General features: G+C 36.6%; 1 protein-coding gene across 3 annotated transcripts in view; it reads left to right on the top strand.

Moving 5' to 3' along the window:
• LOC126248289 (uncharacterized) overlaps positions 1-13,435 on the top strand; it is a 343,564-nt gene extending 330,129 nt beyond the window's left edge. For 2 of the 3 annotated variants that reach the window (XM_049949142.1, XM_049949143.1), the window contains exons 8-9: positions 891-1,059; positions 12,280-13,435. In XM_049949142.1, the coding sequence (XP_049805099.1) occupies positions 891-1,059; positions 12,280-12,586 (476 nt within the window). In that variant the 3' untranslated portion in view covers positions 12,587-13,435. The remainder of the gene's footprint in view (positions 1-890; positions 1,060-12,279) is intronic. The other variant, XM_049949141.1, reaches the window with a different exon arrangement.
• The last annotated feature ends 925 nt before the right edge of the window (positions 13,436-14,360 follow it).

Below are 14,360 nucleotides of genomic sequence, written 5' to 3'. Positions count from 1 at the left end.
TTAAAATCAGCTTACTTTGGATACTTTCACCCATTAATGAGTTATGGAATAATCTTCTGGGGTAATTCACCAGCCTAAAAAAAAAAAAAAAAAAAAAAAAATCTTAACTGCTCAGAAGAGAGCAGTCAGAATCATGTGTGGGTTCCTCCACGAACCTCTTGCAGAAAACTTTTCACACAGTTAGGTATACTGGCTACAACGTGTCAGTACATATACTCTCTGATGAATGTTGTTAATAAAGACTATGCTCAGTATGAAACAGATTGTTCATACCATAACTACAATACTAGAGGTAAAGATGATCTACATGTTGAACTAAAAAATTTATCACTTGTACAGAAGGGAGTAAAGTATGCTGATATAAAGACTTTTAATGCATTGCCTAATTATATTAAATGTACAAGATAAAATGAAACACTGTTCAAAGGTACCTATGTTAAAAAAATACCTGCTTGACCATTCACTGTACTCCTTAGATGAATTCTTTTCCAGAAATAATACCCTCCCTGAATAATAGATGTTTTTAGTCTCTTAGTTATTAGATGGATGATACAATATTATGTTAATGATATATTGTTGATGTTAATGTTATAGTTATAATGTTACAGAGTGAACTGCTATACTAGTTAAATGACAGCTTGTAAATGAGAAAAAGTGATACTTATTAATATCTATATCATTGTATTATATTTCTATTCTGTAGCATTAATTGTATTTGTACAATTGTATTGACACGTTCCACATCCAGGCAAATCACTCGCATGTACAGATCCATGGAATATGCATACCAAATAAAATTTAAAAAAATGAAGCTTACTAAGCATGCTATAGTATAAGGTCTTTGACTTTACTAATGAAACTATAAATTAAATGAAGATAATTTGTTTCAGAAACAAATTACAGTCCAGGTCCAGATACATGTAAACTTACAAAGCTACTGATAATGGTTTCTACAGTTTATGTTGTACTTCTGTTGCCAATTGGAATAGTTGGCAGTATTGATCTCTACTGGAGAGTGCACAGACCATCACAAAGCTACACTGTGGAATACATAAAATGGTACAGTAGTAAATGTCTAGCTCCTTATCTGTTTTTTAAATATGTATGGTTATCAAAATACTGAAAACATCCATATTATGAAAAACAGCATGTTGTGTTGGGGCAACATTGTCTATTCTTATGCTAAGTTTGCTTTTTGTTGTGACAGCATGGAGATATTCTGTTAAGTTATGCATTACTTATTAATAAAGAGACTTAGATCAAAACAAAGGGATATCCACATTAATACCATTTGTAGATTTTAGGTAAGCTTTTGAAGATTTTGACCAAAACACACCCTTTGAAGTTCTGATGGTACCAAAGATGAAATATGGGGAGCTGAAGGATATCTACAACTTGTACAGATACCAGACTGCAGTTATAGGACTAGAAAGACATGAAACAGAAACAAGATAAGATTGTAGCCTATCCCTGATGTTATTCAGTCTGTAATTGAGGAATCTGTAAAGGAAGTCATGGAGAAATTTTGAAAGGTAATTAATGTTCAGAGAGAAGAAATGAAAGCTTTAAGGCTTGCTGATAACATTGTAATTCTGTCAGAGATGGTGACCTCTTCAGATCAATTGAACAGAATCAATACCATCTAGAAAAGAGGTTATAAAGTGTGCATCATCAAAACTAAAACAAGGGTAATGCAATATAGATCAATTATCAGTTACACTGAGGTAACAAAACTCATGGGATAATCCCCCCCCCCCCCCGTTTTTTTTTTTTTTTTTTTTTTTTTTTTTTTTTTTTTTTTTTTTTTTTTTTTTACGTGGGTCCCTTGGAGAGGAGTCTCTGGGATGTGGAAAGAGTCAAGATCTCCTTTTGCCTGGTGTAGTGCAGCAACTTGATGTGGCACAGAATCAACAAGCTGTTGGAAGTCCCGTGAAGAAACATCGAGCCATGCTGCCTCTGTAGCTATTCATAATTGCAAAAGTGTTGCCAGTGCAGGGTGTTGTGCACAGATTGACCCCTCAATTATGTCCCATAAATATTGTTCAATGGCATTCATATCAGATAATCAAGGAGGCCAGGTCATTTTCTTGAATTGTCCAGAATGATCTTCAAACCAACTGTGAGCAATTGTTGCCTGGTGACATGGTACACTGTGATCCATAAAAATTCCATCAATGATTGGGGACAGGAAGTCCTTTAATGGCTGCAAATGGTCTCCAAGTTGCTGAACATAACCATTTACAGTCAATAATCAGTTCAGTTGGACCAGAGGGCCCAGTATATTCCACGTAAACACAGCCAAAATCATTATGGAACAACCACCAGCTTCCACTGTGCCTTGTTGACAACTTTGGTTTGTGGCTTCTTGGGGTCTGCGGCACACTCAAACCCTACCATCGCTCTTACCTGTTGAAATCAGGACTTATCTGACCACGCCACAGTTGTTTGGTCATCCAGGGTTCAACTGATATGATCATGAGCCCAGCCACTGCCGGTGATGTTAACAAAGGCACTCGTGTCAGTTGTCTGCTTCCATAGCCCATTAATGCAAATTTCACCACATTGTCCTACTGGATATGTTCATCATATGTCCCACATTGATTTCTGTGGTTATTTCATGTAATGTTGCTTGTCTGTTAGCACTGAAAATTTTATGGAAACACTGCTGCTTGTGGTTGTCAAGTGAAGGCCATCAGCCACTGCATTGTCAAGGGTGAGAGGTAATGCCTAAAATGCAGTATTTTTGGCATACTCTCTACTCTGTGAATCTCAGAATATTGAATTCCTTAACGATTTTCAAAATGAATTGTTCCATGCATCTAGCTCCACCTATCATTCCATGTTCAAAGACTGTTAATTCTGATTTTGCGATCATAATTATTTCAGAAACATTCTTACATGAATCATCTGGTTACAAATGACAGGTTTGTCAATGCACTGCCCTTTTATACCTTGTGTGCCATCTGTATATGTACATATCACTATCCCATGACTTTTGTCATCTTATTCTACATCAGATCATGCTGATGGAATTAGATTTGGAAATGAGGCAGTAATAGTAGTAGATGAGGTCAGTTATTTGTGTGGCAAAGTAACTGACAGTGTATAATGTAGGAAGCAAATGAAATGAAGACTGGCAGTAGCAAGAAAGATATTTCTGAAACAATGAAACATTTTAGCATCTAATGTAAATTTAAGTGTTTGGTAGCCATTTCTTATATTATTTTTCTGGATTGAAGCCTTGTACAGAAGTTAAATGTGATTGATAAACAGTACAGACAAAAAGAAAACAGAACTTTCTGAAATTTTACTCTATGGTGGAATACTGAGGATTAGATGCTACACTGTATAGCTAATGAAGAGTTTTTGAGCAGCAATTGACAAGGAAAGAAATTCATGGAAAACTTGACTAATAGAAGGTATTGGTTGATATAATATGTCCTGATGCATCAAGAAATAGTCAGTTTTGTATTGGGCTGTGTCTGTGGTGATGGTGGTGGTGCTGGGGTGTTGTAGAGGAAAACCAATGCTTTTCTGCAGTACGTAAGTTGAAGTGGATGTAAGTTCCAGTCACTATGCAGAGATGAAAAGGTTTGCACAAGATGTACTGACATGGAGAGCTGCATCAAACCACACCTTGGACTGAAGACCACAACAGCACTAACAAAAGAGACATAAAAGCTGGCAATTACTTGCCTAGAGAAAATAGCAAAGCCCTCCAATCCCAGTGCTGTAGAAACACATCTTAAGAAGGATATCTTGGGAAAGGTTGAAAAAGAGGAGGAGGAGGCAGGCAGGTCCCTTATTGCCTAATATGTCATTTGGTGTCACCCTCCCCTTTCCCCAGATGCTAGCAGCTTTCCTTGAACTTTCACTCATTTTGCTTACATCCCTCATCCCATCCCTCCCCACCAAATAGCTGCTGAATGGTAGCATTATCATTTTTTCATGTAGTGGACCTGGGTTCAGTTATGGTGACAACACTAATGTAAAGTGGCATGCTCATTACAGAAATGGTGTTGTGCCAAGCTGTGAAGCACACAAGATTTATTATTTATGTATCTATAAACATTATAGTAAAAAAGTTATTAAATACACAGGATGGTCACAATTAATACTGAAAACTGATACATGTCAGTGTATACAGTAATAGAAATAAAACCATTCCAGCAAACATGACCCCACAAAAGAGCTGTTTGTGAGATAATTATGAGTATTTGGTTACAAGCCACAACTGACTTCAGTATTTCCCATGTTAGGACAAATATATTTGAAACTTATTGATAACACAGGAATTTTGCAAAAGAGTGTCAGACAGTAATTGTGTGGAGCCAAGAATAGGCTTGATAGGGAGAGGTAGTATGACATAGATGATGACCTTAAAAAGGATAGCTATTCAAACTGGTGGCACAAATGTCCACCTTGTGCAGCTGTTTCAGAATCATAATAGCCTCATCTTGTTACAGCTGTTAGGACTGTTAACATGGGGGTTGAGAAGGCAGTAATGTTGGAGGGTACATTGCAGTAGTGCCAGATGAGTCTATCAATAGATTGTCTTTCACTAGGAATGGTCTGCATGTCAATAAGTATGGGAAGGAAATGACAAATTTTATAGGTGAGAATGTAGTGGGGGGGGATTACTCATGAGAAAACTCCTCTAGTAATTGGTATTGAAGCTGCATTTCTTTCTGGTTGAAATTGGCTCATAGGTATTCCTCCTTAAGAGAAGTCTCTCTCTACCTTCCAAAAAAGGTCAATATCAAAGCAATGAAGGAATTAGCATATAGCACCAAAATGTAACGGGTTTCAATGATAGGGAAATGATAAACTGCTACTCATCACATAGAGGAGGCAATCAGTTGCAGACAGGTACAGTGAAAGACTGCTAAAGTATAGCTAAAATGTTTGAGCTTTCCAGCAAAGTCCTTTTTTCAAAGTAGAAAATGTACACACATTCACACAAGTGCAAATCACACACACATGGCCCGAGTGTTCAGAGACATTGGCCAAGTGTTTGTATTGTGCTTGTATGAATGTGTGTGTGTGTGTGTTTTCCACTTCACATAAAGGACTAACTATATTTTAGCAGTCTTTTTCACTGTGTCTATCCACAATTTAATGCCTCGTCTCTGTGGTGAGTAGCAGTCTATCCTTTTCATATAGTTGTTATTCCATCCTGGAAATTCCATCGAAAAATGTAGGGCTACTATAAATTATTCATTCATTCTCAGAATTCCAGGTTTCATGAAGTATTACATCTAGAAATATGATTGATGCATGAATGGAACAATAAACTCCCAAGAGTTTGCATTCTACCTACCAGTTGGTGTTACAAGTGTAGTGCCTTGACAGAATGGTGACAAAGCAAGAAAAGAGTTCATGTCTATTGAAATATGTGAGTTATTTACCTGTTGCAACAGTGCAGTGTGCATTCAGAAGGAATTATGGAAAAAACACCCTGTAAACAGAGCAGTCTACATTGATACTGACTATTAAGAGACACTGGTTGTCTCTATAAACAGAAAAGTACCAGCTGACTAAGTGTGCCAGATGCAGCTGTGGAGAGATTGAGGAGAAGTCTTTACACAGTCAAAAAGAAAAAAAAAGTGGTCTGCACAAGCCACAAACTTGGAATGTCATGGCAAACTGCATGGATGATTTTGTGATGGCAGTTACATTTCAAACCACACTGTCCACAGCTCATGCAACAATTAAAACCAGGACATTGTGACTGCTGCCTTCAATTTTGCATCACAATGCTGGAAGCATTTTTGGATGAAAATTTCACCTCCAAGCTGTTATTCATGAACAGACCAACCTTCCATTTATCCAGTAATGTTAATCATCACAATGTGAGAGTGTGGGCACTGAAAATTCTCATGAAATTGTTGTGAATGAATGAGATTCACTGAAGGTTAATATTTTCTGTGCAATGTCGCAGACAAAGCAGTGTGGGCAATTTTTCATCTGGGAGGAGAATGTGAAGAGTACCAATACATTGCATTTATGGTTATTTCCACAACTGACTGCTGATTCTGAAAAATTCATCTTCTAACAAGAGAGGGCACCCTCTCATTGGAGCATCAGTGTTCGTCTCAACATAAACAATGAACATTGCATTGCCACATTGGGCGTAGTGGTGCAGACAATGTGGTTGCGTCCTCTTGGACCTCCAGGTCACCCCATCCCTTAAGGGTACATTAAGGACCATATTTATGTACCCCCACTGCCAAGAACACTGAAGCGGCTCAGAGAAAGTATCAAGGCTGCTGCAATGACTGTTGACAGAATGTTATTATGTCAGGTATGGACAAAACCTGATACTACTTAAGCATGTTTCATGTGATCTGAGAGAAACATTGTAGAATGCAAAATGCAAATGTAATGAATTTATGGTTTTATTCTTGTATCAGTCTTGTTTGTACACATAATACCTTGGAAAATATGGAGATCTGAAAATGCATGTGTTGTTTATAGCAGCCCTGTGTTATGGATATTACAGGTAAAATTAGTTAACTGCTTATAGAGCTTGAATCTGACATTATTGGTATATCAGAGCAGAACTTAAACAGTGTGAAAATTCAGCGGCTTCCTATACCAGTGCAAATTAGTTAGTTCCTTTTCAAGGAGTTATTTGCAGAGTCAGTAGTGACAATGAACATGAAAAAAATATTCCAGTTGCCTCTGTTGATGTATCAAGGCACTGCACTGAATAGGACATTGAACATTATGCAGAAGCAGTTGAATTTAGTGAAACTTAACCCTTAATTTTAGTTACCTTTAGGTCCTCTACTATTGATTTCAGAATGTTTTTGTTCAAACTAGGGAGGGTTCTCGGTTCACTGAATAGAAAGTAACAGAAATTAGTTGCATGTAGTTACTTTAATATTAATTTTATAAGTGACTGTACAAGGAAGAGACTGTTAGAAGATCTGCTACATTCATATTATCTGATTCAGACTTTTTTTTCATGCAGTGTAGAGGGGAGCTGTAGCACATCTATAAACTAAATTTTTATTTATTCTTCATTACTAGAGAAGTGATCCATTAGTAAAAGGGTAAGTGGCCTTTCAGATCATGATGGACAAATTTTAACACTAAAAGGAATTTGTGCACTCACAAGTTAAATATAATTAAAAAACATTTAGAAGTGTTAATCCAGTGGCAACTGAGATTTTTTAAACATCATTAAAGAACAAGAGTGACAGGATGTTCATCGTGCTGGTAACATAGACAATAAATGCATTGCTTCCCTCAACACATTACTCATGTGCTTTGAAACTTGCTTCCTATTAGAACATTTTGAACAGGGTACTATCTCTTAACAGGCAACCTGAATAGCTGACTAATGGGATAAGGGTGTCATGTAGACAAAATGGAAATTGTATCAAAATGTTAGAATTGGGGATAATCACAACTGAACTGTAGTGGACTATTACAAACAGTGTTCTAAGGTGATTAAAAATGTCATTAGGAAGCCAAATGTATGTGGTACACAAATATAATTGCTAATTCTCAGGATAAAATTAAGAACCATATGGTTAATTATGAAGGAAGTGTCTGGTTAACAGCACAAGGTTGAGGATATAAAGTCCATATGCAGTAGAAATGCTTTTGTTATTGATAAATCAGATATATGTACAGTACTTAAAATAAATTTTTGAACATAGCAGGTGAAGTAAAGGAAAACTCATTTTCTACAGGGAATCATGTAACATTCTTAGAAATTAGCTTTCCAAAACTGCTATCTGAAATATACCTTCATGATACTGACAAGGGGGAGACTGAGTCAATAATTAAATTGCTGGACACTAGCAACTCTCTTTGATAGGATGGCATATATAGCAGGATATTAAAGAACTGTGCTCTATACATTAACACTGTGCTTAGCCACGTTTGTAATTTTTTCCTTTAGGAATGGACAGTTCCCTGAATGTTTAAAGTACTCAGTTGTAAAACTTCTTTATAAAAAAGAAAAAAGGTATAATGTATACAATTTTAGATCTATTTCTATGCCATCATTGTATATATAAGTGTAGCTGATCATTTAAATTTACATAATTTGCTGTGAAACATACAGTTTGGTTTTAGAAGTGATTTCTCAACCGAAAATGCTATATTCTCTTTTCTCTGTGAGGAACTGGTGGATTGAACAAAAATGTTGTAAAGATTAGGCATTTCTTATTTAGCTAAGGTGTTTGATTGTGTTGACTGTAAGATATCACTACAGAAGTTAAACCATTATGGAATAAGAAGGGCAGCTCACAATCTCTTCATCCCGTACTTTAAGAACAGACAGCAAAAGCTCATTCCCCACAGTAGTGAGAATAGCTATGAGGTGGCATGTGACAGGCTATTCTAAAATTGATGACACTAGATCAGCGGGGAAAAATGTTGAGTGCAACATAGGCAATGTATTGAATTGTGCAGTGCAAGACATAAGTTCGTGACTTGTAGAAAATAAGTTGATGCTAAATCACAGTAAGACTTTGTTTTTACAGTTTGTAACACATAATTCAACTAAAACAGAAATTTTCATTAAAGAGAATGGGCAGATGACTAGTAGTGAGTATGAACAATTCAGATTTGTAGGTATTCCAACAAATGGTAAGCTGCCATGGGAAGCCCATGGTCACGATTTTGTTCAAAAGCTGAATACTACTATATTTACAATTAGAACAGTATTAGCAATAAGTGACTGTCAAATATGAAAATTAGTCTACTTTTCTTATTCTCATAAACTTATGACATATGGCATTATGTTCTGAGCTAACTCTTCCCATTTACAAAGAGTATTTCTGGCTCAGAAAAGGGCAGTTCAAGCAATTTGTGGTGAAAGTTTATAAATTGCTTTGTCAGTTCCTGTTCCAGAGTCTGGAAATTATGATATTGGCCTCTCAATATATACACTGAAGAGCCAAAGAAACTGGAACACCTGCCTAATATTGTGTAGGGCCCCCACGAGCACGCAGAAGTGCCGTAATGTGACGTGGAATGAGCTCGATTAATGTCTGAAGTAGTGCTGGAGGGAACTGACACCATGAATCCTGCAGGGCTGTCCATAAATCCATAAGAAAATGAGAGGGTGGAGATCTCTTCTGAACAGCACATTGCAAGGCATCCCAGATATGCTCAATAATGTTCATGTCTGGGGAGTTTGGTGGCCAGCAGAAGTGTTTAAATTCAGAAGAGTGTTACTGGAGCCACTCTGTAGCAATTGTGGATGTGTGGGGTGTCACATTGTCCTGCTGGAATTGCCCAAGTCCGTCAGAATGCACAATGGACAAGAATGGATGCAGGTGATCAGACAGGATGCTTACATACGTGTCATCTGTCAGAGTCGTATCTAGAAGTATCACAGGTCCCATATCAGCCCAACTGCACATGACCCACACCATTACAGAGCCTTCATCAGCTTGAATAGTCCCCTGCTGACATGCAGGGTCAATGGATTCATGAGGTTGTCTCCATATCGATACACATCCATTTGCTCAATACAATTTGGAACAAGACTTGTCTGACCAGGCAACATGTTTCCAGTCATCAAAAGTCCAATGTTCATGTTGATGGGCCAAGGTGAGGTGTAAATCTTTGTGTTGTGCACTCATCAAGGGTACATGAGTGGGCCTTTGGCTCCAAAAACCCATATCGATGATATTTCGTTGAATGGTTTGCACACTGACACTTGTTGATGGCCCAGCACTGGAATCTGCAACAATTTGTGGAAGGGTTGCACTACTGTCACCTCGAACGATTCTCTTCAGTTGTCGTTGGTCTCATTCTTGCAGGATCTTTTGCCGACCACAGTGATGTCAGAGATTTGATGTTTTACCGGATTCCTGATATTCATGCCGCACTCATGAAATAGTTGTATGGGAAAGTCCCCACTTCATTGCTACCTCAGAGATGCTGTCTCCCGTCGCTAGTTCGCCGACTATAACACCACCTTTATACTAACTTAAATCTTGATAACCTGCCATTGTAGCAGCAGTAACCAATCTAACAACTGCACCAGACACTTGTTGTCTTATATAGGTCTTGCCAACTGCAGCGCTGTATTCTGTCTGTTTACATATTTGAATAATCATGCCTATACCAGTTTCTTTGGTGCTCAGTGTAGTTTTCAAATGTCATTTGTTGGTAACAATATGAGCTTTTTTCCAAGAACTGGCCACTTTCAATGATTTAACACTAGGATCCACTCTACATGTGCGTTGCATCTCTCTGACTCTTGTGCAGAAAGGCATGCAGTATTCTGCTGCATCTATTTCAATTAGCTACCACAAGAATTAAAAACTCTAAAAAGTAATCATTCCACTTTCAAGTCTAAACAGAAGAATTTCCTCATGGTTCACACATGTGTTAAATTCTTGATTATAAGCTTGTCATCAACATAGGACTCTTGTAAGTCTTATTAACATTTCTGATATTAATTACATGTGCAGACTCATTCCATGACCATGGAGATTTGCTCCTCACTTTGGTCCTACATAACTAGATGTATAAAATAAAAATTAAAAAAAACTAGTTCTCAACTAACTGGTCTCAAATCTCACCCGTGGTCCATAATTTGGTAGTGAGGTACATGCATGATGTGGGAAAAGCACATTCTTCTGCAAGTGTAGGACAACATCTGTCATGTCACCATGCCCTGAGATGGGTAGGGCAGCAGGTGCTGTGCCTTGGCCTCAAGCATCACTTGATCTCAGTTCTATAATTTTTTTATCCAGGATCATGTCAAAATTGAAGTGCACAACAGTTTCATTGATAAAATTGAAGAACTGGAGAAGTAAATTGTACTGTGCTGTCAAGTTTAATGGATTATCTAAAGATCTTCTAAGTGTATCTAAGTTATAAGATGTTCTATGCCCAAGCAGTATCATATTACTTGTTAAGGATATTGAGTAAAATAAGAGCCCAGTTAGATAGGGACCTGATCAAAAAGTTAAAATTTCAAATAAGTTATACTAACTAGGTGGTATTTGATGCTGAAGTCAGTGGCAGCTCATAACCACACATTCACAATGATCTCACAAATGGGTTATTTGCAATGCAATGTGTAAGGAAATTTTGCTTCCATATTGAGTACTTTAATCCATGTCAGTTTTTGTTACTAATTATGATACACCCTGCACCCACATGTTGCACTTGTGCTCCTCTGGCGCTCTTCTCAGCTTGTCACCCCCAGCAGCCAGTTAGGTCACTTCGGCATTATGCCAGTCCTACTCATTATGTAAGTTGAGAGGACACTCTTAAACTGTCAGTATGTTGGATGTCCTGAGAACAATTTCAAAGATGATGGCACCAATGTGGTGAGACATCAGTATCAAATAAAAATAATGGACAAAACCAAGTCCCCAGAACAAGTTATCTAAAGAAGATTCCCCCAAATTATGATGTAGCCATTATGATGTATGTGATACCAAAACTCATATAACATGCTGAACACACTGTTTCTGCAGTCACAGTCCAATATGAATTATATAACCTGATTCTCCAAAACTGTTTACTAATATCTAAACTAAGGATCATTGCCAAGAGGACATTAGCATAATGTAACTGATGCCATGGTAATTCATTATAAATCAAAAGATGCTGAGAAAATTGTGATACAGAATGAGGTATCATCATTCACAGTATTCTGAACAACAAAATCAAAGGATGCCCAAAGAAACTCGTGTATCAGGTAATTTATTTTAAACTGTTGAGTGTAGGTGTAGTTCTGTGATGGTATGAACTGCACACTTATTATACTTCATTGGTTTCACTGTTTCTGTATAAAATCTAATATAATTAAAATCTATATCAGTGTCTTAATTGATCAAGTGCTTACTACGGCTCAGATGTTGGTCTCAAACAAGGGAAGCATTAGTGAGACAAAGTTGCATTAATAGATGTGTTTGGATTTAATTTGAGAGAGATGTGTGTAAACTTGCGCTGTGTACCTTGTCCTGCCCAACTGTGTGAAAGGAATGATACTGAACATCTATAGTCAGTTTTAGAATGGTAATCTGGGGTTCTGTGCAAAATTGCCACAATATTCACTGGTGGAAACAAGCAGTTCAATGCATGACAAATGCTATAAAAATCTTGAAGGAATTAAAAAGTATTGTGGATGTATTCCATGTTGTATCACAACATTCTGATTGGCTAAAATGGTCTAATTGTGTTTGTGTTGTTTTCCTCCTTCTTTGATAACCATTCAGTGGTGTCAAGATTGATGTACAAAAAATCCTGTGAAACTGTATAACACTAAATGTAAATGTTTTCTCTTTTCAGGAAGAAGCAGTCCCTGCTGCTGAAATGGCTACGTGGTCTTTTCTTTTTTATATATTCATGTAATTTTGCAATAAACTTTTTTGTTTACTGCATGTCTGGAAATAATTTTAGACATGCAGTGAAGACAGTTACTGATAAATGGTTGTCATCTTTTTGTTATAAATATATTTGTGATGTTAAGAAAAGTATTCATGCAGAAGCACCTCAAAAAAATACTATATCTCATGATGTGGAAATTAACAGAAGACAAAAAGTTTCATCTACTGCAAGCACTGTAACATTAATAGCACACGATGTTGAATCATAGACTATTAAAAGATTAACACCAGTTCAATATTTATACAGGTCTGACATTATATTAAGACAAACAACAAGGAATAATCATTTAATAAAACCATTTTATAAAATTTCCGGTATTATTTTCATCAATGTTTCTCTTTTTCCCTTCTTCTTTTGGCGCCTCTATTCCACAATGGCACAGGGTTGGCATGGTTATTTACAGATTTGACATGGTGAATGTAAGAGGTGTCCAGATACCTTCCCTTTTGCCACCCTGTCACCCTCTAGGGATGGAATAAGTGTACCTCAACTGTCTACATGCAGCATTATTCATTTGAAAGTGAGTGATAGTTTTCTAAATGTTAGCAAATTATGTAACTGAGTATGGAGTTGGGTACCAGCCTGGTATTCACCTAAGGGAATGTGGGAAACCACCTAAAAACCACATCCAGACTGGTCAACATCCTCATCGTTAATCCTCCTGGGGCATTTGATCTGGGACTATTACATCACTTTTATCAAAAAACTCAGGAAACCATTTTGAAACAAATGATATGTTGAACTGGAGTAAGAATGAATTTACCTCAGACTGCAATGAAATGATCAATTTTATTATAACATGATCAGCTTCAAGGCTTCTAGCCTCATCTTTAGATGTATTAGATACATATAGATCAAATCAATGTCTGGTATGTTTATCTTAGGACCATGGCTTGCTATCATCAATTGTCCTCTTGTAACATTCAGTTTCAAATGATACATACAATACCACTCACAACGTGCTCAGATACACACACCACACATCACTTTGATGTATATAAGCCTATAAAACTCAAAATCAATCATATTATAATAAAAACAGAAATATATTAATTGCAGCCTTTGGCAAACTCATTCTTAGCCTTAATTTATCATACGTTATGATTTCAAGATTCCAATAATGATGGAAAGTGTAAATAAAAGATATGTCCTTACAAAAAGCTTTCTGAGTATTGGTGTTTCTTTTCACCTAATTCAATGTAATATGGTTCAATTATGCACTATACAGAGATATCATTCTTTGACATGTGAGAACCCCATCCTAATTAGTGTATTTATCTCAGTTATGTTAAGAAACAATTCAACATTATAACATTCTGAAGATAATAAATTATTCCAGTAATTAGTAATGTATCATTGCTGTTAAAAGCACAATAAGCAGTTCCAGATAACCACAACAGCATCTACGTATTTTCAATTATAAGCAGTTCCAGATTACTTTATGTGATAGTGTTATGTACCTCCAAAAATGAAGGCATGTACTATTACTATAATTGTTCCTGTGGATGTAATTATGAATTTGTTTGTCAATACAAAACTACTTTATTGTAGAACATAAGAGTTGTGATCAAAAAGTAAAGGTACTTTTTGTTTTTCTTAAATAATCTTTATTTATTTGTCAACATCAACATTTTCCCCATCAAATTAATCCCCCAGAGATATAATACACAAATCTTGAAGGCTCTTCTGGAACTCAGTTTTCATTATGGTGTTCAGCTCCTTCAGCAGTTCTGTTTTTATCTCATCACTGGTGGCAAAATGATGTCCTTTCATGGTTCTCTTCAGTCTCAGGAATAGAAGGAAGTAACAGGGGGCAATTTCCAGTGAGTATGATAGCTGAGGCAACACATTGGTTTTATTTTTTGTCAAAAAATCATGAACAAGCATTGAGGTGTGAGTGGGAGCTTTACTGTGATGCAATTTACACAAGTGATTTTGCCACAGTTCTGGTCATTTTTGTTAGATTGCTTCAAGAAAATGGC

This window comes from Schistocerca nitens, chromosome 3, assembly GCF_023898315.1.
Source record: "Schistocerca nitens isolate TAMUIC-IGC-003100 chromosome 3, iqSchNite1.1, whole genome shotgun sequence".
NCBI lineage: Eukaryota > Metazoa > Arthropoda > Insecta > Orthoptera > Acrididae > Schistocerca > Schistocerca nitens.
The sequence above is the reverse complement of the archived record's forward strand: the minus strand, read 5'-3'. Positions and strand labels throughout refer to the sequence as shown.